The following is a 22,331-nucleotide window of genomic DNA, read 5'->3' on the forward strand; positions in this document are numbered from 1 at the left end:
CACCATGTGGCCCTTTCAACAAAGGAAGAAAATCAAATTAAATGCATTATTTTCTTTTAACATTTAACTATGTCAGAGTTTAGATTTTGGGAGAATACTGACCATCATCTTGAGGAGAAGCTAGTTTTGATAGATTCAAAAGCAGGTGGGACCTGTGCTAAATTTGCTTAGTAGAACTTGAACACTGAGCAGACACCAAGATCCTAAATGTTTGCATAGAATTTTAGTAGATGGCCATTCAACTGAATTTCATGTGTCTAATAACACAACAAGAGCAAGAGCAGCAGAATGATTCTTGTGCACCCAGGAGTGGTGCAGAAGTACTTCAGAGCAGTCTGAGTGTCAAGTAAATGCAACTGAGCACTAACTCAGCAAAAATTCATATAAATTTTTATGATATTTCAGTGAATTTTAGCTTGAATCAGACTATTCTGCCCCTTAACACACTGGAACTACATAAGCTTTCCAAAACTTAAGGTACAGTTTTGTGAAAATGAGGTGGGCACTCCAATTGACTAAGTTTAAATTTCAGCTATGTTATGGAAGTGAGTGCTTTGGAATAGAAATTTAGTTGAATCATAGAAAAAGTTATATTAATTGCATCTTGCATTTATCTGGGATTGCTGGCTGAGTTATTTGCACACCACTATTATTTAGGGATAAGTTTTAATAAAGATTCAAATTATATTAAAAGTTAACTACATCAGAATTCTTTTGAAATAATTTAGTATAAACTGGGGCTACTCTACAATTATATGATACTTTGTAAAGATGTTCTTGTATGTGGTTTAAGTTTAGAAATAAATCCAATCATTTGGTGTGATTCCATTTCAGTATCTATAGAGTGAGAAGGTAAACTGCTTTATAAGCTTTTAGTATTCTAAATTTAAAACACTTTGTACTTCTATATCCAGTATGACTTCATATTTCCCAGAATACCTGAATATGTACTTTTTATATGGTTGTGTATTCTGGTATATGTGTATATGTTGATATGTATACTAAGTGAAAATTGTGTAGGGTTATTATTTAATGGTACATTTCTATTTATGAAAGTGAAGATATATGAAACATATATATATATAAATATTTATGTACTTACATAATTTCACAAAGGATTTCTTTTTAACAATAAAACAGGTTTTGATAGGCAATACATGCAATTTATTTAAGGTAAATTAATGTAAGAAGTTACACAGTGAAAATAATCTTCTTTGTACCAGTGTGCATCAGTCCCCGAGTCACATACTCATATTTTACCCCTCTTTATAAAATAGTAACATATTATGTTTGCCTTTCTTTAACTTAATTGCAGATATGCATATACACAGAACTTTCTCAGTACTTTTCCTAACTTCAATGTATTTTATTGTGTATATAAACCATAGTTTAGCAAGCAGTCCCCTGTTGATGATTATTTAGGTAGTTTTCAATTCTTTACAACTACAAACAGACATGGTAAAATGTATAACTTTGATTAGATATCTTTTCACCAATAAGTGATTAACTGTAAATAACTTGCTAGAAGTCAGATATGTATACATCTTTATAAAACTTGCCAAACTGCCCTTCCCAAATTTATATAATTTAGCCTTGGTTCAGAAATGCACAAGAAGATCGAATCAGTTTCACTATAGCTTCACCAATACTATTACAAAACTTTTGGATTTTTGCCAATATGATAGGAAAGTAATATTTCAATATACTTTTTAGTTTACATTTATCTTTTTGAGGGAGAAATTGCTTTTTATAGGTCTGAGAAACATTTGTCTTGTCTCTGACCTGTATATTTATATAATTTGTCCATTACCTACCAAGTTTTTGATATTTTCATATTTCACTGAGCTACAAGGGGTGATCAAAATATGTGGTTAATTTTTGAATTTTTAAAAATTGTTAAAACATTGCCATTAGGCCCCCTCAAAATATTCCCCCTTACTTCAAACACACATTTCACATTGTTCTTGGCACTTTTAAAGCAGTTCTGAAAGATTTCTTTCATGAATGTCTGTACAAGGTGTGATTAAAAAATAGGGTGAATGGCATTGATGAATGCCATCCAGTAAAAAGACAGGCTTGTAGAAACGTTACAGTGTGTCACCATCCACCCTGTTCGGTAGATCTGGCACTCTTGTGACTTGTGGATCTCCTGAAAAATCAAAATGACCACAAAAGGTAAAATATTTTGAATTGATTCAGCAAATTGAGGCACCCACGATAGCACAACTAAAGACAACGTTCACTATTTTTTTAATCATACTTTATATTATATATTATAGAATTTATCTCATTGGCTCTTTGGCTACACTGTGATTTGCATTACTTTCCCCTAGTTTGTCATTTGTTTTTCCTTGGTGTGTGCATGTATGTGTGTGCATTTCATGGGTCTGTTTTTCAAAATCTTGTGGATTTTGAGTAGAAACAGCTTTCCTTTTATGAGATTATATAACTCTCAAATATTTTCTTCCAGTATGTTAATGCTTGCATTTTTTATATGCTTGTTTTTCTCATGCAGAATTTTTCCTGGTATATACCTTGTCATTTGAGATCCACCTTTTTTTCCCATATAGTCTCACAATATCATTTTCCCCATTGATTTGCAGTGCCACTTTTACTGTACATTATTTTCTTATCTTTTTTCACTTTCCACATTTTCAATTACTTAAATCAATCATTGTCTGAAAATATTAAATGGAAAATTGTAGAAATTAGCGGTTCCTAAATTTTAAATAACTTTTATTATGATATATTGTTATAATTGTTCCATTTTATTATTGCCTATTGCTAATGTCTTAATTTATATGTTAAGTTTTATCATAGGTATTCATCCATAAGAAAAAACTATTATATACGTAGGATTTGGGACCATCTACAGTTTCAGGTACCCACTAGGGGTCTTGGAATATATCTTCCTCTGATAAGAGGAGACTACTGTATGCTAAATTCACATGAATATATGAATTTTTTTCCTGAATTTTCCAATGCTCTTCTAATGGTCAGCTTAACGAAATATGAAAACCAAGCTGTTTTACTTATTGAAACCTTATGCTGTATTTTTATATCTGACATGGGTACTGTCCCCATAATGCTCTGTTTTTTTTAGATTTTTTTTCAATATTTTTGCTTATTTATTTTTCCATATGAACTTTAAACCACTGTCTAGTTAAAAAACTCAATATTTCTGTTTTTATTATATCAAATTTATAAAGTTGTTTAGAATTTACTTTTATATATTATATTTAATTATTCAATAACATGAGACACCCTTTCATTTATTCAGATCTCTTGTGAACCTCAGAAGTGTTTTGAACTTTTCTTCTTGTAAATCTTGTATATTTATTATCTCTAATTTATTGTTTTGCTTTTAGAAATTGGATTTTTAAAATTATGTCTTCAAACTGATAGCTGTTGAGATAAGAAAATTATTAATAGAACCCTGGAATTTGAGGCCAGCCTGGATGACATAGCAAGACTGTGTCTCAAACAAAAAAGAATGAAAAAATATTGATTTATTAATATTGGATTTTTCTTTTTTTCTTTCTTTTGGTACCAGGGATCGGTTTTTATACAGTTATCTTATTGAATTATCCTATTCATTTCAATAGTTTTTCTTTAATTATCTTGGGTTTTTTTTCCAGGCATACAATTATATAACTTTGCAAATAGTGGTATTATTGCTTCATCTTTTCTAACGTTTATTTTTATTTTTAATATGTTGTGGGGCACGAAACCACAGGCCTTGCACATGTTCGGCATATTTTGTACCACTGCATGACACCTCCAGTCCCATCTTTCTAATGATGATTCCTCTAATTTTTTCTCTTACATAACCGTGCTTATTAGTATAACCAATACAACATTGAAGCATCCTTGTTTTATTTCTCACTTTAGTGAGAAGGCATCTAAGTATTCATTGAACAAAAGTTTTACAGTAGAATCTGGTGTACTTTAATCTCCTTAGAAATACATTTTTTTGTGGAACTAGCATATTATTAAACTTTTGAAAGTAAAATGTGGTAAGGAGAATAATGACCACCCCTCCCCCTCGAAAGACAGCCATATGTTTATTTCTAGAACTTGTAAATATGTTACATTACATGGAACAGAATTAGATTTTCTTTATTCATTTTTTTTAAAAAAACCAGTTACTAAGATGGACAAAATTTAAACATTTCAGTAATTCTGTTGTGACTAGAAATGTAATAAATTAACAGACACATATAGGTAGCTTTCTTTCCATGGAGTTGACAGCAGAAGCTGGAAAGAAAATTTTATGGTTCTTTCTAGTCCTACTTAAATTCTGCCAATAGAAAATGCCTTATAAAACAAAGGAAAGGTTCAAAACAGCGAATTCAAGAACTGCACGTATTTGTGTATTGGAGTGATGCTGTTTATTACCAGCATGGCAAGCAGATTGAGATTATATGGAAACTGTCCAGACTTACTTTGTTCATGCATAAATGTTTTGAGAAGTATCTATACTTTAATCTCATTTTTGTTTTCTTCCATGGTTCATAATTTATAAATGTAAAGTTTCAGGCCGGGGATTTAGATCAGTGGTGCTGAGCCTGCCTCGCAAGTGCAAGATCCTGAGTTCGATCCCTGGTACAAAAAAAAAAAGTAAAATTTCTTCTACATGTCAACAATTTTCTTTTCATTAAATAAAAGACTTTCTTATTTTTGGTCATGTAAGTATCTCAGTACTCTTATTCTCAATAATAAATGCTTCTTACTTGGGTGTTTATATTTCTCATCTTCACAAAAGTTTACAAAAATTCAAGTCTCACCACAAAAAATTAGTTATTTAAGGGGGGTTTTTTTGAAGGAAAAAACTTGAGTGTATTGTATTTTTCAGGGTGATGTCGGAATTCCAGGACCACTGGGACCAAAAGGAATCAGAGTAAGCAATATTTACTATATATCAGAAGTTTTGTTAGTGGAAACAGATAAAAAACCAATAACAAATGCTGGCAGGGCTGTGGGGAAAGAGGAACCCTGCTCCACTGCTGGTGGGGGTGTAGACTGGTGCAACCACTGTGGAAATCAGTATGGAGATACCTCAAAGAACCAGGACTAGAGGTCCCATTTGACCCAGCTATTCCACTGCTGGGGATCTTCCCCAAAGAATTAAAAGAATCATACCACAGTGATATATGTGCACCCATGTTCATAGCAGCACAGTTTGTGATAGCTAAAACTTGGAAACAGCCCAAATGCCCATCAACTGGAGACTGGATCAAGAAAATGTGGTTTTTTAATAAAATGGAGTACTACTCAGCCATAAAAAATGAGAAATTAGAGACATTTATAGCTAAGTGGATGCACATTGAGGCGATACTCTTAAGTGAAATAAATAGGACACACATGTGTAAATACCCAATAGTTTCTCTGGTGTGAGAAACTGAAAGTGTAAATAAGGACTAAATGTATAATAGGTCATGTGAAATAGGAAGAAAAGGGGCAAAGGGGAAGGAAGTGGGAGGGCTAGGGGAAAGGATAGAAGAGAATGGCATTAATATGAGAAAATGGAAAAATAGGACCAAAATCTTTGTAAATAGGGAGGACTGGAGGGGTTAAAGGGAGGGCTGGGCAAGGGTGAAAAATAAGAACCAAGAGAGACTATGTAAAGGTGCAAATTTCCAATGATGAATGTCATTATATTGTATACCTAAAATGTACCAATGATTAGAATGAATAATCGATAATGTAAAATAGGAAGAAAAGGTCCAAAGGGGTAGGGGTAGTGGGAGGGGCAGGAGAAAGGAAAGAAGGGAAAGGAAAAAATGCTGAGAAATGGAACAAATGGAAATAAAGTCTTTGTAAATAGGGAAGGGTGGAGGGCGTGAAGGGAGGGCTAGGAATGGGGAAAAAATAAGAACCAAGATGCATTATATAAAGGTACAATTCCCAATGAGAAATGTAATTGTGTTGTATACCTACAATGTACCAATAAAAGAATTTAATACCAAAAAAAAAAAAAAAGCAAATGGGGCCAGTTGTGGTGTTGCACGCCTTTAATCACAGCACTCGGGGGGGGGGGGTAAGGCAGGAGGATCTTGGCAAGTTTGAGGCCAGCCTAGGATACATGGTGAGTTCAGGGCCAGCCTCACCTCATATCATAGTGAGACCCTGTCTCAAAAGAAAAAAAAAAAGCAAATGAAACATAAGACAACTGGGAAATACCGTATTGACATGTAACAAGAAAAAGTCTTTCAGAAGCTAAATTTAAGAGATGGTATATATCTACAAGTAGACTTTCTTTAGTAATTTGACAGTCATTTCTATAAATCTGATGTCTGTTTAAACACATATAAGTTAAAAGTAGCTGATAGTTAAAAAATATGAAAGTGCTACATTTTGACAGTTTGCCTGTTTCATAAAAATCTGTATCATATAATTGATTTAAACTAAAACTTTCCAGGCATTGTGATCATCTTGACCTGCTGAAGTTCAGAGGGCTGACCACTTCAAACTGTGTAGCCTTCCCTTGTATCATATATAAATATTATACATTTTTGTGTACCTTGAAGAGAATAAGTCTAGTCTGAGCCACTTCATTAAAGAACAACTACATTTGGAAGAATGCAACATTTCCTCAAATCTAACATACATGATTTTTCAATTTTTAAAACTCTGAAAAATGAAGATGCATCTCAAAACTGAAATACACATTTAGTATATTTTTTCTCAGAACCTTTTAGGTTGACATACAACTGACACAGTGTTTTATTTAATTAAGAGAAAACTATAGTTTAAAGTACTACTAGTCTTTCCAGAGAGCATACTAACTTTTCTGAGCCTCAGTTTCTTCGTATGTTAGAGACTTAAACAACATAATATCTAGGGTCCCTTTATCTCTGATATTTTGTCTTTGTAGATTAATAAGTTTCCCTTACTAAAAACAACCCAACATTTCAAACCTTTTATGTACAAAAATTTAGTAGATATGCAAATCTTACATGAACATTAAAAACATTCTGTTCTCTATATAACTTTCAATTACTTATTTCTTATCTGGTTTGTTATTAGAGTGGTGTAGGCAGTGACAGAGAAGAAACTCAAAATTCTTAGTTCAAAGGCTACTGCCAGCCACAGGGCTGTCATGACCCATGCAGGAGGCAGGAAGAGAGAGGGCTTGCACACCCCACTGCTGCCATCTCTTGATGCCACCCCAGGCCTTGCAGGACTTCAAGGGAGACAGGAGGAAAGCGGCCAAATCACCGAATCCTAGCCAGCTCTGCTTCTGGGTTCTCCACAGCATTGGACAGCATAGGTGACACCATAAGACTGACCGATTGAAGACAAGTCCAATACCCAGTAGAAGAGTTATACTCAGGCACTGAAATATTACCTTTCCACAGAGACCGGGTGAGACAGCCTTGGGAGACAGGCTTGGAAAGGGTGAGAGCTAAACAGGGTTATCTTGGGATCCCCTGGGAGGCTCGGACTCAAGCCAAGAAGATTCTGGAACCTGTATTCTACTTTGGAAGGCCAGGTTGGGTGGACATAATCATCAGAGGGAGTGAACCTGAATTAGATGGCATTTAGTCCAGTGGTACGCTTGAGCTCTTGCACCATTGTCTAAATCTAGCAGAAATAAGTGACCTAAATTACTTTCGGTCAGTATCTCGGCAGCTTAAGTGTCTTCAATAAAATCATAGATCTCTTAGCTCTGGTTAAGGGCAGTTCATGCATGTTTCTTAGGATTTGTCAGTACCCAGTTGATATTTGATGCCAGTGTCATCATTAACTTCACTAATATAGTCAAGGTGACATAGTTGTTGCTGGAAATTGGTTTTCACTGTATGCCAATATCTGGATTGCCTGGGGAGTCATAAATAATACTGGGGCTCATTCCTGAAGAACCAGGCAGTGGGCCAAAGAAGCAACAAACTGTAGCACAAAAAACAAACAAACAAAAAATAGAAACATGAAAAGACAGGGCAACAAAATGCCCCTCAAAACTGTCAACTCCCCCAAAACCAGTTTGGGGGCATTGAGGAAAAGAAATCATAAGCCACACACACGGCAGAAAGGTCTGAAAGGATATCAATGGAGGTAAAACAGTTCAATAAAGTGATTGGTGAATTTAAAGAAATTATAAATAATCAGGTAATGACTCTAATGAAACAAATCATCAGTGAGTGTAGAGAAGACATTAATAATAATCTAGAGGAGCTAAAGAAAGGAATTTAAAATATGAATGGTCAGCATAGAAATAAATGAGAGTCCATAAAAAAGTTCCAAACAGAAATACAGGAGATAAGAAATATGATTGAAAGTATGGATAGCAGAAGTGACCAGTATGAAGATAGAGTGTCATATCTAGAGGATAGAGCTGTGGTCAATGATCAGCTAATGAAAGATACTTAAAAACAACATGAGAACATGAAAAATGGATCCAACAGCCACTGGATGCCCCAAAGAAGACTAACATAGCTAATTGGAATTAATAAAAAATCAGAAGACAGCACAAAGGACATAAAACACCTGTTTACAAAAATAATGGAAAATTTTCCAAATGTGGAAAAGGAATTTAACATACAGATAAGTGAGGCATATAAAACCCCAAATAGCTATGATCAGAAAAAAAACACTCAATACTACATAGCAATTAAAATATCACAAATCCAACGTGAGAGCAGAATCTTAAAGGCTGCTAAAGAATAATAGTAAACTACCTATAAAGGAAAACCCATCAGAATTACAACAGACTTCTCACGACAAACCTTAAAGGCAAGGAGATCTTGGAATGAAGTGTTTAAATCTCTAAAAGAAAACAACTTCCAAACCAGACTATTATATCCTGAAAAATTATCTTTCAAAATTGATGGAGAGATAAAATACTTCCATGATAAATATCACTTAAATAAATTCATGACCACCAAACCAATACTCAAAAAATATTGTCAAGGATATCCTAGAAAGAGACGAAAAGTGAATGATGTCAAAATGTCCAATGGAGTGAATGAGATCGCAATTACAAAGAAGGGAAAGGAAGCAAAGCAGCAACAGGTAAATAAAATGACAGAAATAAGTCAATACCTGTCAATTATAGCTATGAATGCAAATGGTCTCAATCTGCCAGTCAAAAGACACATATTAGCAGAGTGGACCAAGAAACAAAATCCAGTGTTGTGCTATAACAAGAAACACATTTAATACAAAAAGAAATTCACAGACTAAAACTTGACCTACTGCCAACATCATATTAAATGGGGAAAGGCTACAAGCCTTCTCTCTAAAATCAGGAACAAGACAAGTGTGTCCACTATCACCACTCCTGTTTAACATAGTCTTTGAATCATTAGCGAGAGCAATCAAGCAAGAGAAAGACACAAAATGGATACATATAGGAAAGGACAAAGTCAAAGTAATCATTATTTGCAGATTATGTAATCCTTTACTTCAAGACCCAAAAAAACCTCCACCAAGAGTCCAAGAATTAATAACCACATTCAGCAATGTACCAGGATACAAAACACACACACACACGCACACACACACGCACACACACATGCATTCCTATGCACTCGTAATGAACTTACTGAAAAAGAAATTAGGAAAACAATATCCTTCACAGTCTCATACAAAAAAATTACTTAGGAATTACCCTAACCAAGGAAGTGAATGACCTCTGCAATGAAAATTACATCACACTGAGAAAGAAAATCAAGGAGGAAATGGAAAGATATCCACTGTTCCTAGATGGGCAGAACCGATATAATCAAAATGGCTATGTTTCCAAAACTGATATAGAAATTTAATGCAATCTCAATCAAAATACCAACCGCATTCCTCACAGATCTAATGAAAACAATCCTAAATTCATATGGAACAAGAGACTCAGAATAGTCCTTGGTAACAAATGCAAAGCAGGTGGCATTACAATCCCAGACTTGAAGTTATATACACTATAGAGCTACAGTAATTAAAACAGCAAGGTGCTGACACAAAAACCGGCATGTGAATCAATGGAATAGAGTAGAAGAAACAGAAATGCATATAGCTATTTAATCTTTGACAAAGGGGCCAAAAATATGCACTCCGTGAAAGATAATCTCTAAGCTATGGTGCTGAGGAAACTGGATATCCACATGCAGAAGATTGAATCTACCTAGACCCATATATCTCACCATGTACTAAACTAAAATGAAAATGGATCAACAAACTAAGTGTTAAAACAGAAACACTTAATCTACTGGAAGATAAAAAAGCTACAACTCTTGAAGACATAGGCACTGGCAAGGACTTTTGGAACAGAACCCCAATGGCATAAGAAATAATACTGAGAATGAACAAATGGAATCATATCAAATTAGTAAGCTGCTTGGAGTATCATTTTCATCCTTTCAGTCTGTGTATATTTTTATAGGTGAGGAGTGTTTGTGTTAGGCAACATACAATTAAGTCTTATTTTTTGATACAAATCTGCCCATCTATGTCTTTTAATTGGATAATTAAGAACTTTACCATTAAGCGTTATTACTGAAAGATATGTACTAATTCCTATCATTTTGTTGTTTTTCTAGTGTTTGGTTCATTCTTGATATTCATTTTGTTTATCTGCTCTCCCACTATGGTTTATTCCTTCCCTGGGTCCCATCCTTGTGACTTCTTCTGTGTTTAAGATTCCCCTAAAGTACTTTCTTCAATGCTGAATCAGTAGTCACGAATTTCTTTAGTTTTCACTTATCTTGGAAGGTCTTTACTTCTCCTTTATTTTTGAAGGACAGGATACTAGTATAGTAATCTGGGTTGGCAATTATTTTCTTTCAGGGCTTAAAATAAAGCATCCCACCCCCCACCCCCCACCCCGGCCTTTTGAATGTCTGTTGAGAAATCTGGTGTGATTCTGAGAGTTTTGCCATTGTAGGAAAATTGGTGTTTCCAATCACTTTTAATATTCTTTCTATGTCTTCAGTGTTTAGCAATTTGACTCTGATATGCATGGAGAAATTCTTTTCTGGTCATTTCTATTTGGGGTTCTAAATGCCTCCCATACCTAGGTATCTATCTTATTCTCTACATTTGGGAAATTGTCTGCTGTAACATCGGTGAATAGGTTTTCTTTGCCATTAGACTGTACTTCTTCACCCTCCTTGATACTAATGAATCTTAAATATGTTCCTTTAGAGTTGTCCAAGTGCTCTTGGATAATCTTTTCATTATTTGTTCTTTTTTTCTTTATTGATGTCTGAATGTCCTAGTAATCCACCCTGTCTTTAAGCCCTGACATTTTTTTTTTCATTTATCTTGAGTATTGCTAAGGCTTTCAACTGAGTTTTTAATTTGACTAGTTGATTGGTTCACTTCCAGGATTTCTGTTTGCTTCTTTTTCAGAACCTGTATCTCTTTGCTGAAGTGCTCTTTTATATCCTGTATTGTATTAGTTCATTCAGCTGTTTATGTGTCTCTTTAAGTTCAATGATCATTTTAACTGTCAGTTTATGTAAAAAAAGAGTACTAGTTTTAATTCCTAGCACTGCAATAAATACCAGTACTGACAACTTCTAAAGAACTTCTAAAAAACTTGCTTAAAATGTTTACTATTTAACTAATCCTGCAAAAGAAAGAGTAATAATGTACAATAGGCTAGAAAAAAAAGAAAAAAAATCTATACTTTAATGGTAATATTTATATATAAGAAAAGAGGATGAGAGAGGGGAGATTTGAGAGGGTATGAGACGGGAAGGAAAAAAGACAAGGGAAGGGAATATAAATAGAAAATGAGAGATGATATAGGGAGATTAGATCCAATTAATTAACTAGCAAAATCACAAAATTAGGAAACCCTATGAAACAACCCTTGGTGTAGAACATGACAAAACAAGGTAATACATAATAGAAGCAAAAGCAGTAACACTTGTATACATTTACATATATACATATTCCCCCAATATGCACCAAAAAAGGGAAAAAATATAGACAGGTCCAATACTCAAAACCTTGTAGTGGTATTTCTATTGAAGACAATAGTTTCCCTCAGGCATCTATTGCTGGATACTTCCTGATAAAAAGGGGGTAAGTGAAAAAATAATTTTTTAAGTCCAGCATTTTCCTTCTCCACCTCTGTCCAAGTAGGAGAAGGCACTTAAATCAGTCTGGAGGCTCAGCTCCTCCCCTCTGTGGTTGTAAATGAGTACTCCTAGGTCTGTCAGTGGCCAGACTGGCCCACACTCACCAGCTCAGTCTCCTCCAGGATTGAGCACACTGCAAAAACCCAAGCTGTCCACCAAGTCTCTCACTCACATAGTCAATAGGTAGTTCTGGACTGTGGGCCAAACCTCCGTAAAATTACCAGATTGCCTCCTAACCCAGAGGAGTGGGTTGAGCACTCAGGGCCTGTGTTTGGTCTAGAAGCCATAGTTGCTTAGCCTTGCTAGTCCCCACAGCAGCACCTCTGCAGGAAAATGCCCCCTCCCTCACCCCAGGCACCACGTGGCTGAACTCTTTTCCTGCCACAATATTCAAACTGCCATTGTTTCTTGCTTCCTGTCTCTTTCTTCCTTTTTTTCTTTTCCTTCCTCCTCAGGCCATGCACTGGGCCTTTCTCCTTCCAGTGATTTTTGTTTTTCTGTGTCACAATCACTCTTACCCTGCACCCAAGCTAACTATTAGGGTGAATGACTGCTGCCTCCCTGGTGGAGCTAAGTGAGGGTGTTACTTAAAATGGCTTTCCTTTCCAGTTCTGTTCAAGTTTGTGCCTGATGTGCATTCAAATGGGGATGGGGTGTGTGTGATCTTTTAAAATGCCCTACCTTGTCTAAATCTAGACTGAGGAACTGGGAATCATCACTGTCATTTGGCCAAACTCATGTTTCCTTTCTGCACAGGCTTTGTCTCTTTACAGTATCAAGATCCATCCTCACAAGAATATGCTGAATTTTTTCTTTTAGCACCATACTAGAAGAGAGTTTCTCCTTCCTCACTGAATGTCCATTGTTCAGTGCCACAGTGCATTATCTCTATTCCTTTACTTAACTTTCTAAATACCAGTATTTCTGGGTTTTATCTGGTTGCTAGCTCTCTGAAGTTGCAATCCAGCAGTTTTGTGTGGTTTCCCCACCTCCTCAGCAGGAGCCATATACTTGTTGGTTTGGACAAATATCCTGGATCAATTAGTGAGTGCAGGCTACCTGTAGTCTGGCATCATTAAGAACCCTAAATAAAATTTCTATAATATTCTTCGGTAGGGTATTATTTTTATTGTTATTGGTTGTCATTTGTTTCAAGGACATTATTTCTTCTTATAGGGTCCTCCTGGACTTCCTGGATTTCCAGGGACACCGGGTCTTCCCGTAAGTATAATCTGGGTTTTTATTTTAAAATCCCTTAAGTATTGGGGATGTAGCTCAATACAGTGCTTTCCTAGCATGTGTTAGGCCCTGGTTCCATCCCCAATGCTTCAAATAAATAATTAAATAAATAATACCCTCACACTAATTTAAAACATGTTATATATGTGTTATATCCTTTTTCAAAGGGAATGCCAGGCCATGATGGAGCTCCTGGTCCTCAAGGTATCCCTGGATGCAATGGAACCAAGGTGAGATTTCTTTGACTTAATATTAGGTAGTATCCTTGATAATCAATAGACTTAAAACTTCACAGAAATTAATACAATGAATCTTAAAACCGATATATAGTGGCTTCATGTCTAGGACATAGGGTAGGTTCTGACTTAACATTTTCAATACTGTATATTAAACACCCATAGTTTCTTTAAGCATGTGTAATTAGCAGGGATATTCCATTGGGTTAAAGATTACTTATAAATCGCTTTTTTGTCTTGGTGCAAGGTGGGATGAGAGTTTATATGTTTCAGATATTAAATCAGTTGTTAAGAGTACTTCATGGAGCCAGGTGTGGTGATACATGTTTTTGTAATTCCAGCTCTCTGGGAGGCTGAGGCAGGAGAATCAAGAGTTCTAGCCTAACCCAAACAATTCAGCAGGACCTTGTCTCAAAATAAAAAAGAAGCTGGAGATGTAGTTCAGTGTTAAGGCCTTGGGTTCAACCCCCAGTACCACCAAAAAAATGGTAATTTAGGGCAATGTTATTTATTTTTCCTTTTTAAGAAAAGCTGGGTGCAATTAAATTTGGAAATATTTCATGTTTTAACTTTTTTTAAGTTGCTAAAGATTTTAGTATGAAACCTGAAATTCTCTTCCATCAGCAAAAATAGTTGATTTAAAAATTTGAAAAGAAAAACAAAGCTTTAGATATGGGAAATATTTTTTCCCTGACACTTTTTTTTTGTCTTTAGTTAACTGTTTGGGTTTTTTATAAAATGATAGATAACAAGAAAAAAAATGGGAACAATCTGCTATTCTTCAAAACTTACATATAGCCTCAGTTCTTATCCAATCACTTTTCTCTTTGTCCTTTGGGTTAATGTGAAATATTATTATTCTCATTATTTCCTTTTGGCATTTTCCATTTGACACATAACATTCTGTGAAACTATTTGTGAAACACCCTATATCTTTCTAACTAATGGCATATGCCTAGTTGTATATTAGGGCACATATTTAAACAAACTTTTGTGTTATAGTGGCTATATTTCTCATAATACTGTAGTATATACTTGAAGACAATACAATTCTCTTTATCTTGGTATTTCACCAGATCATTGTGTACCTTTACCAAAAATAATAATAGTTTCTTTTTAAATGTTTGCATTTGTGAGACTTACTTGTGTTCTTCATTTCATCTGGGGCAACTTGTAGTGTAGGACCAATGGGAATTTGCATGACAAATTTCATGTTAAAATGTGTTTTGTTTTGTTTTGTTTCGTTTTGAGACAGGATTTTCCTAGCAGTTCGGGGTCACCTTGAACTTACCATGTAGCTCAGGCTGACCTCAAAGTGGCTTATATTCTTGTGCCTATTCTATTTGTTTATGTAGTTTTTTTGTCAGCATACCTTAAGCAACAAATGGACCACTAGGGAAAGTTTTAAATTTGAAGCCCAACTGTAGGTACAGTATGTGTAGAATGCAATATGATTAAAGGGATTTATTTTCCTTTTGTAAAACAACTGCTTAGCAAATCTAATGATTAAGTTTTGGTTTTGCCCACCAATTATGTGAGCAGCAAGTTTTTTAAAAATTAAATGCGTTTATTACCTATACTTTCAGATTAGATTATTTTCTTACATTTCTCACTGTATAAGAAAATAATGAACCCTAGAGTTGGAGCTACAATGTATGGGTTCTTTTTTCCTTTCTTCTAAATTTGATGTACAGGCTATTTCCTGTCTGGGTCTACTTTTTTCATATGTAAAAAGTGGTAGGGCAAGGGGTATTGGACAATTATGCAAAAGCACATAGACTTAGTAATTTTACTCTTTTAAACCTTCTGATATGACTGTTTCCAGGATTACTACAGCATGTCGATATTTGAAAGAAGGATGCATTAGGGTTCTTGTGCAGCAGTTTTTGCTTTTGACTTCTAAACCAAATGTCCATATTAGTAAGTGAGAAAAATTGGGTGCCTAGAAAACACAATGATCTGAAATTGCAAGGACTGTTGCTATTGTTCTCTTGATGATATTAATGCCCTTCTTTGTAACCATCTTTTCCTCTTTGCAAAAATAATTTGAAATAGTTCACAATAAAAGAAAAAATATATAGGGCAGTTAAAATAATAATCTATATAACAAATAGGCAGGAAATTGGGGCAAATCATTAACTATTGAATGTCATTAAAGTCAAGAATCTGGTGTGATAATGTCAAAATGGATTTGTCAGAAAATGACTAGGGTAGAAATTTTTTTTCTTTATTTCTGATTAGGATGGATGAATAGGGACAAAACCATCTTGGGTTGAATTAGTATGGACAGTTGATATTTGAAATAATTTAAAAGTGAAAAATAAATTTGTGGCAATTTGGTATATTTCAAAATGGCTTTTACAGAAATCTTTTCACTATGTCATTGTTTGTTGATACATTCTTTGTTTCTTGTTCCTTTATGCTATTTATTTTAACTTCTTTTAGGGAGAACGTGGATATCCAGGCAGTCCTGGTTTTCCTGGTTTACAGGGTCCTCCAGTAAGTTGTAAAATTCAAATATAATGAGCATAGGAATTGATGGAAGAAGCAGAAGTATAAAGAGTGAGCTCAGTGCGTTCGTGTGGAACAAAATAGAATATTTTAAAGTATTGAACTAGAGAAATTTTTTTAAAAGAAATTGTATGATAGCTGTCTGCTGAGAAAAACCAAAGATTCTATAATATTTAATATTAATGTTATCTCTAAGTATTCTAAAACATATAATGTTCAGAAATGATCTTACATTAGTTTATTCAGTTTTTATCATTTTTAGAGAGTGCTGTGTTCTCCTCTCAAATATATAAAATAATCTATTTTCTTTTTAATAATAGGGACCTCCTGGGATCCCTGGTATGAAGGTAAGCATCTCATGCTGAGAATGTAAACATTTTCAATAATATATTTGGAAAGGCTGAAGCTTTAATGACTTAGACTTCATCTTAAAATGGATGCTTCTAGAAATTGTGCAGATACAAACATAGCTTTCCTTAAGTAATCTTCACTGTTCTTATGGCTTTAAGTACATTCTCAATGCTGTATATCAGACTCAAGTATTTTTCTGACCCCCCCTCATTCATCATCTTACTACATTTTGATACAGTTGATGATTCTGTTCTCTTCAGAAGTACTCTTTTCTATGACAGCCTACTTTCCTGCATCTCTGATTATTCTGTAGTTTTCTCTGAAAGTTCATTCTGCTCTATCCAGCAAGCATCAAGAGATAGTCCTGACACCTTCTTTCCTCTATGCCAACAATATTAATGACTGTAGTATTGATGATTATATAATTACTGAATGCCTACATTTATATCTTCAGATCAGACTTTTCTGAGTTAGATGCATGTGTGCAACTGCCCCCTTAACATCTTCACACAAATATCTCCAGACATTCAAAGTAATGCCCACCCAAAGTAAAGCTGTCCTTCAATCTGTTACCCTGTATCTCCAATTTTCATCACTATATGTTATGTACACTTTTACATAAACTCAAAACCTGAAACATAGTGTTCACATCTTTCACAGTTTCACACACTTACTCATTCTATTCTACCATGGAATACTATTACGTTTGCCTGTAAATGTATCTTAAATTCATTCACTTTTCTCCGTCTCCAGTCACCACACTAATCATAATATCTCATCTGAAGTACTGCAGTAACCTCTTAACTAGTCTTTTCTCACCATTATCCCCCACATCCCACCTGATTAAGCAATGAAGAATGATCATTATAAAATGTACATCAATAATTTAATCTCCCTACTTATAAAAGCTTCCCACTGTGTGTCTAAAAGAAAGTCTGCATTCTTTTCCATAGCTTGTAAGACCTACATGTACTGGTCCTTGCCTAATTTACAGCTTTATTCTAAACCACTTTTTCCTTGGGTCACTGCTCACACTAGTCTGCAATCAATTATTTCAAGTGTGCCAAACTCTGCTTTTGGAGTCATTTGTACATACTCTGCCTGTCACTTTTCCCTCCATCTTTACCTGGCTGGCCCCATATTGTCCTTCAGGTCTCAACCTGAATATTACTTTCACAGATTGCCTTTCTTTGACCACCCATGCTAAAGTGATTTTTCTCCACTATGTCTTTATCATTCACTGTACCATGTTGTTTTTCTTCACAGTCCTTGACAAAATATGATAACATTATTTGTTTACATATTATGACCTGCATTTCTCCATTATATTGTTAACCCATGAAACAGAGACCTTGTCTATTTTCTTCATTACTGAATATCCAGAGCCTAACACAATTTGTGGCAAATAGTTAATATTTAATAAATATTTTAATGAATGATTAATGGAATATACTATAAGCCAGGATGGTGAACTTGTGGCACACATGCTGCAGCGGACTGTTGTATCATGGAAAGGTCTAAAAGGTTTGCCATCATGGCTATAGGCTCTTGATAAATCTATTGTACTCCAGTGCACTCTGGCTTCTTCTTCATTTTCCTTTAAAAGGTAAATTTATTCAATAAATTACTGAGCTGCTTTAATATTTCACTATACTTTTGTGACAAATTGAAATGTCAGATCATTATTTGTGCTCTTACCAATTTTCATGTTTAATAACTGCTATGACATATGTGTGCATGTTTTTTGTAGGGGGAACCCGGTAATATAATTATGGCATCACTGCCAGGACCAAAGGGTAACCCAGGATATCCAGGTCCTCCTGGAATTCAAGTAAGCATCCAGAGATTTTCTTCTTTGCTGTATGATTAAATAAAATCACAGCAACTCCTCAAATCTTAGTAGCATCTATTTAGTCATAGAAATCATATCATGTTTGCTAGACTTTGCATGTATCTTCTATCTGTAAATAAAAGCATTTTGGACCAGAGAGAATTTGAATAAACTATGTTCTTTTATCTTTTTGACCAGTGTTCATGGAAACTTTTGTGTTTGGCAAATGTTCATCAACATATGTACTTATAGTATATATAAATTGTGCAATATCTATGCAGTACTTCTAGCACTTAAAAAATTACCTCCTGATACATATTGTAATATGAATTAGTGAAAATATACTACATTAAAAAACTATATAGGAAAGATTACACAATTTATGTTGACATTTATATGGAGGCCTGGGAATTGCAAAACTATAATTATAGAAAGTAGACTAGTGGGTTCCAGTATACAGAGGACTCATAACTGACTCCAAAGGGGCATGGATCTATTCTGAGAATGTGAAAAAATAACGTGAGCACATATAAACCCAACACAACATTTGAGAATTAGAACACTACATGAGCCAGGGATTTAGCTTAGTGGCACTATGCCTGGCTCACACGCACAAGGTCCTGAGTTCAATTCCTAGTACCAAAAAAAAAAAAAAAAGAAAACAGGATTAGAACACTACAGATAGTTTTGAGTCAACCTGTGTTTTTCTTAGCAGTCACATTCTTCCTCATCTCCACAAGATACATCAACCATCCTGAGTTTTCTATTGAAAAAGAAAAATAGCTTCTTCAATATACATATTTTCCTAAGCAACAAAGTATTTAATTTAGCTTTATAAAATAATGTAATATTTATATAATTTTCTGCAATTTATCTTTTCTATTTGATATAAGATCCATCCATATTATTGTATGCAGCCATAGTTCAATCATTTTTACTTCCATGTGACTTTCCATTTGTGAACATATTAAAATTTGTTTCATTATAAAATAATCTAGGATTTATAACTAGGTATAGATTTGCAGGTTTACAAGACAAGCATATGTTCAGTTTGTGAAGATGCCAAATTGCATTCCATAGCACTTTTATTATTTCCTCATCACTTGTCTCAGTTATTCTCAGTTCTCTCTTTGTCTTTAATCTTATTTTAAAATTAGAGAGGCTTCCTTCAAAGGAAGATTAAAGGGCTGGAGATTTAGCTCAGTGGTTCTGTCGCCTGCCTCACAAGCGGAAGGTCCCGAGTTCGATCCCTGGTACCAAAAAAAAAAAAAGGAAGATTAAAATTAAGATTAAAAATTAGAGAGGCTTCCTTCTGATTTCTAGCAAAAAAGCCCTATTAATGTTTGCCTACCTTTATTGATTTGCTTTGTAGAATTTTCTTATGTTTGTCCTGCATTTTTTTCTACCATTGTAAAAACTTAAGCTTTCTGAAAGCTGTATTTATTCTATTTAGTTGAATTCCTTTATAATTTTTTAACCCTTTTATTTGTATAGATTTTAAAATTCAACTTATAATACTTACTGTAGAATTACAAAATTGTAAAACAAAATTCTGGTGACCACTTAAATTTAAACTCTATCCATTTTGTTCTTTGTAAAAGAGGCTTTAGTTTTGGGTTTGTTTTATGTTTTTATTCTATCTTTCATCCTTTTCTTTACTCCATTTATTACAGGGCCCAGCTGGTCCAATGGGAATACCTGGGCCAACTGGTCCTCCAGGACCGCCAGGTTTGTTGGTAAGCTTCTTCTGTAATTTTATTTCTCTATTCTTTCTGACTCCTTTCACAAATATTAATATTACTTATAATACTTGAAAGTATAATTCATTTTGAATATTCATAACTACAATTTTGTTATTTAATGCTGATTTATGATATGGTAGACAATGTGCACTTTATATAAAAGGAAAGATTTAATGAGAGCATAATGCAAATTTTGACATAAAGACAGAAACACGAGTATATAATACCCACATTTATTTAAAATATTTCTATTGATGAATTATTAATTTTAATTTTATGCATTTTATTGTATTAAACAATGGGTACTTAACAGGAAAAATACCAAAAAGTAAAGTATTAATTTTTAATATTTATCGAGTGTTCATAAAAAGAATCAAAATTTCAATATCAACGGTTTTTTGGTGTACAATGTCTAAAAAGTAACAAACAACAGAAATAAATTCCTATACGAATTACAATGAAAATACCAATAGCACTCTACAAAAAATAATCTTTACTGCAATTATAATACCTAAGGCAGTATTCACACACGACAACAGCACATTTCATACACACATATCACACTGACAGCACATGTGTTTTGCTTTCCTGGCCTTTTTGTAGGACATACTTGACATCTCATTGGTCTCACTGTTTTCTCAGGAGGGTCTTATTATATTACACAGTGTATAGTTAACAAGAATATAAAATATCAATAAAATAAAGTATTAAATTCTTTTTTTTTTTTTTTTTTTGGTACCGGGGATCGAACTTGGGTCCTTGTGCTTGCGCAGCAGGCGGTGAAACCACTGAGCTAAATCCCTGGCCCTAAAGTATTAAATTCTTAATAAGATTGTGCATTTAGAATAAACATCAACATTTTCACATCAGCTGTGTACCTGCTTACACAACCTAGAAGATTACATCAGAATAAATTCCTATGTGAACTACAATGAAAAAACCAATAGAACTCTACAACAAAAATAAACTTTGCTTCAATTGTCACACCCAAGGCAGTCTTCACACATGACAACTGCATGTTTCATGCACACATCTCACTTACACTGACAGCACATGTGCTTAGCTTTCCTTTCCTATGTGGTAGGCCATTCTTTTCATCTCTCTTCTCTTTCTGTTTCTTCAGGAGCTTCCTACTATATTGTACAACATGCACTTAGCCAGATAATAAGATATCAATAAAATAAAATATCAAATATGTAATTAGTGCTTAGAATAGACATCAACATTTTTACATCAGCTATGTATTGCCTTACAAAACCTAAAAGATAACATCAGAAATAAAAATCTATGTGAACAACAAACTATGTAAATACAAACAAAAATCTACCACTGAAATAATATTTGCTTCAACTGTCACATCTCACATTGATAGCACATGTGTTTTATTTTCTTGTCCTTTCTTTTAGGGCACAGTTGACAACTTTTTGGTTTTCCTGTTATAGTATGTCTTTGGGATGCTGCACCTGCCTGTTCACCTGTCAGCTCACCAGTGTGCTTCATAATTTTTTTGTGTAATTCCCTGGGCAGAAACATTTTGTTTTTTCTCTGCTGTAAATGATCTCTTATGAGTTCCTATCCAAATCCTCTAAGAAAATTTCTCCATTGTATTTTACACTTGGCATTGTCTTTGTAAGCTATGAAACTATTTATGCCACACATATTGAGGATACAGTAAAACACAACCATTGGCAAATGCTTTGTTTTTCGAGTGACACCATAGTTGCTACATAACACATCAACAACATGTACTTCGCCTTTAATTTTGTTGTAGAAAGTTTCCATCTCAGGCTTTTGTTTTGTCAAGGTTTCCCTATCAATGTTTCCATCATGGTGCAATGTTGACACCAGAAGAACCAGTTTGTTTTTCTTTGTCATATATGAGGCCAATGTAAATCTTTCTGAAATCCAAAGATTATACTATACAATTTTCTGTTTTGAAATTACAACATTTCACCACTTAGAATTTCTGCTTTGTTCCTGCATATAGTTTCTGTGCTGATCAACTTGTGCTCTGTTAGCAAATGCAACATTGATTGGAAACTGTTAAACCAATTGTCAAATGTCACATTGCAATTAGTTTGGGAGATGGGAGCAACAAGTCTGCTAACATCATTCAGTTTATTCCTAAACGAATAAAGACCTGGTGGCTGAGTTCCAGGATAAATTTCTAAATTGAAAGCATAGTAAGTCTTCACATCTACGATGGCATAAATTTTTATGCCATTTTTTGACCCATCGCTTTTCCATAAATCTTCCACACTCCTGCGATCACCATGAGAAATCCCTGCTAACAACAGAGGACCTATGAATGCTTTCAGTTCAGCTAGTGAGGTGTCATAAT

General features: G+C 34.2%; 1 protein-coding gene across 3 annotated transcripts in view; it reads left to right on the top strand.

The window, feature by feature from the left end:
* Window positions 1-22,331, top strand: part of Col4a5 (collagen type IV alpha 5 chain) — a 375,874-nt gene that overhangs the window by 191,331 nt on the left and 162,212 nt on the right. For all 3 annotated transcript variants that reach the window (XM_087196749.1, XM_087196750.1, XM_087196751.1), the window contains 7 exons: window positions 4,856-4,900; window positions 13,257-13,301; window positions 13,487-13,549; window positions 16,001-16,054; window positions 16,387-16,413; window positions 18,168-18,248; window positions 19,922-19,984. In XM_087196749.1, coding sequence (XP_087052875.1) covers window positions 4,856-4,900; window positions 13,257-13,301; window positions 13,487-13,549; window positions 16,001-16,054; window positions 16,387-16,413; window positions 18,168-18,248; window positions 19,922-19,984 — 378 coding nt within the window. The remainder of the gene's footprint in view (window positions 1-4,855; window positions 4,901-13,256; window positions 13,302-13,486; window positions 13,550-16,000; window positions 16,055-16,386; window positions 16,414-18,167; window positions 18,249-19,921; window positions 19,985-22,331) is intronic.

The sequence above is a fragment of the Heterocephalus glaber genome, unplaced genomic scaffold (assembly GCF_053883595.1).
Source record: "Heterocephalus glaber isolate CG9 unplaced genomic scaffold, H.glaber_assembly_v1.0 deba00001613, whole genome shotgun sequence".
Classification (NCBI taxonomy): Eukaryota; Metazoa; Chordata; class Mammalia; order Rodentia; family Bathyergidae; genus Heterocephalus; species Heterocephalus glaber.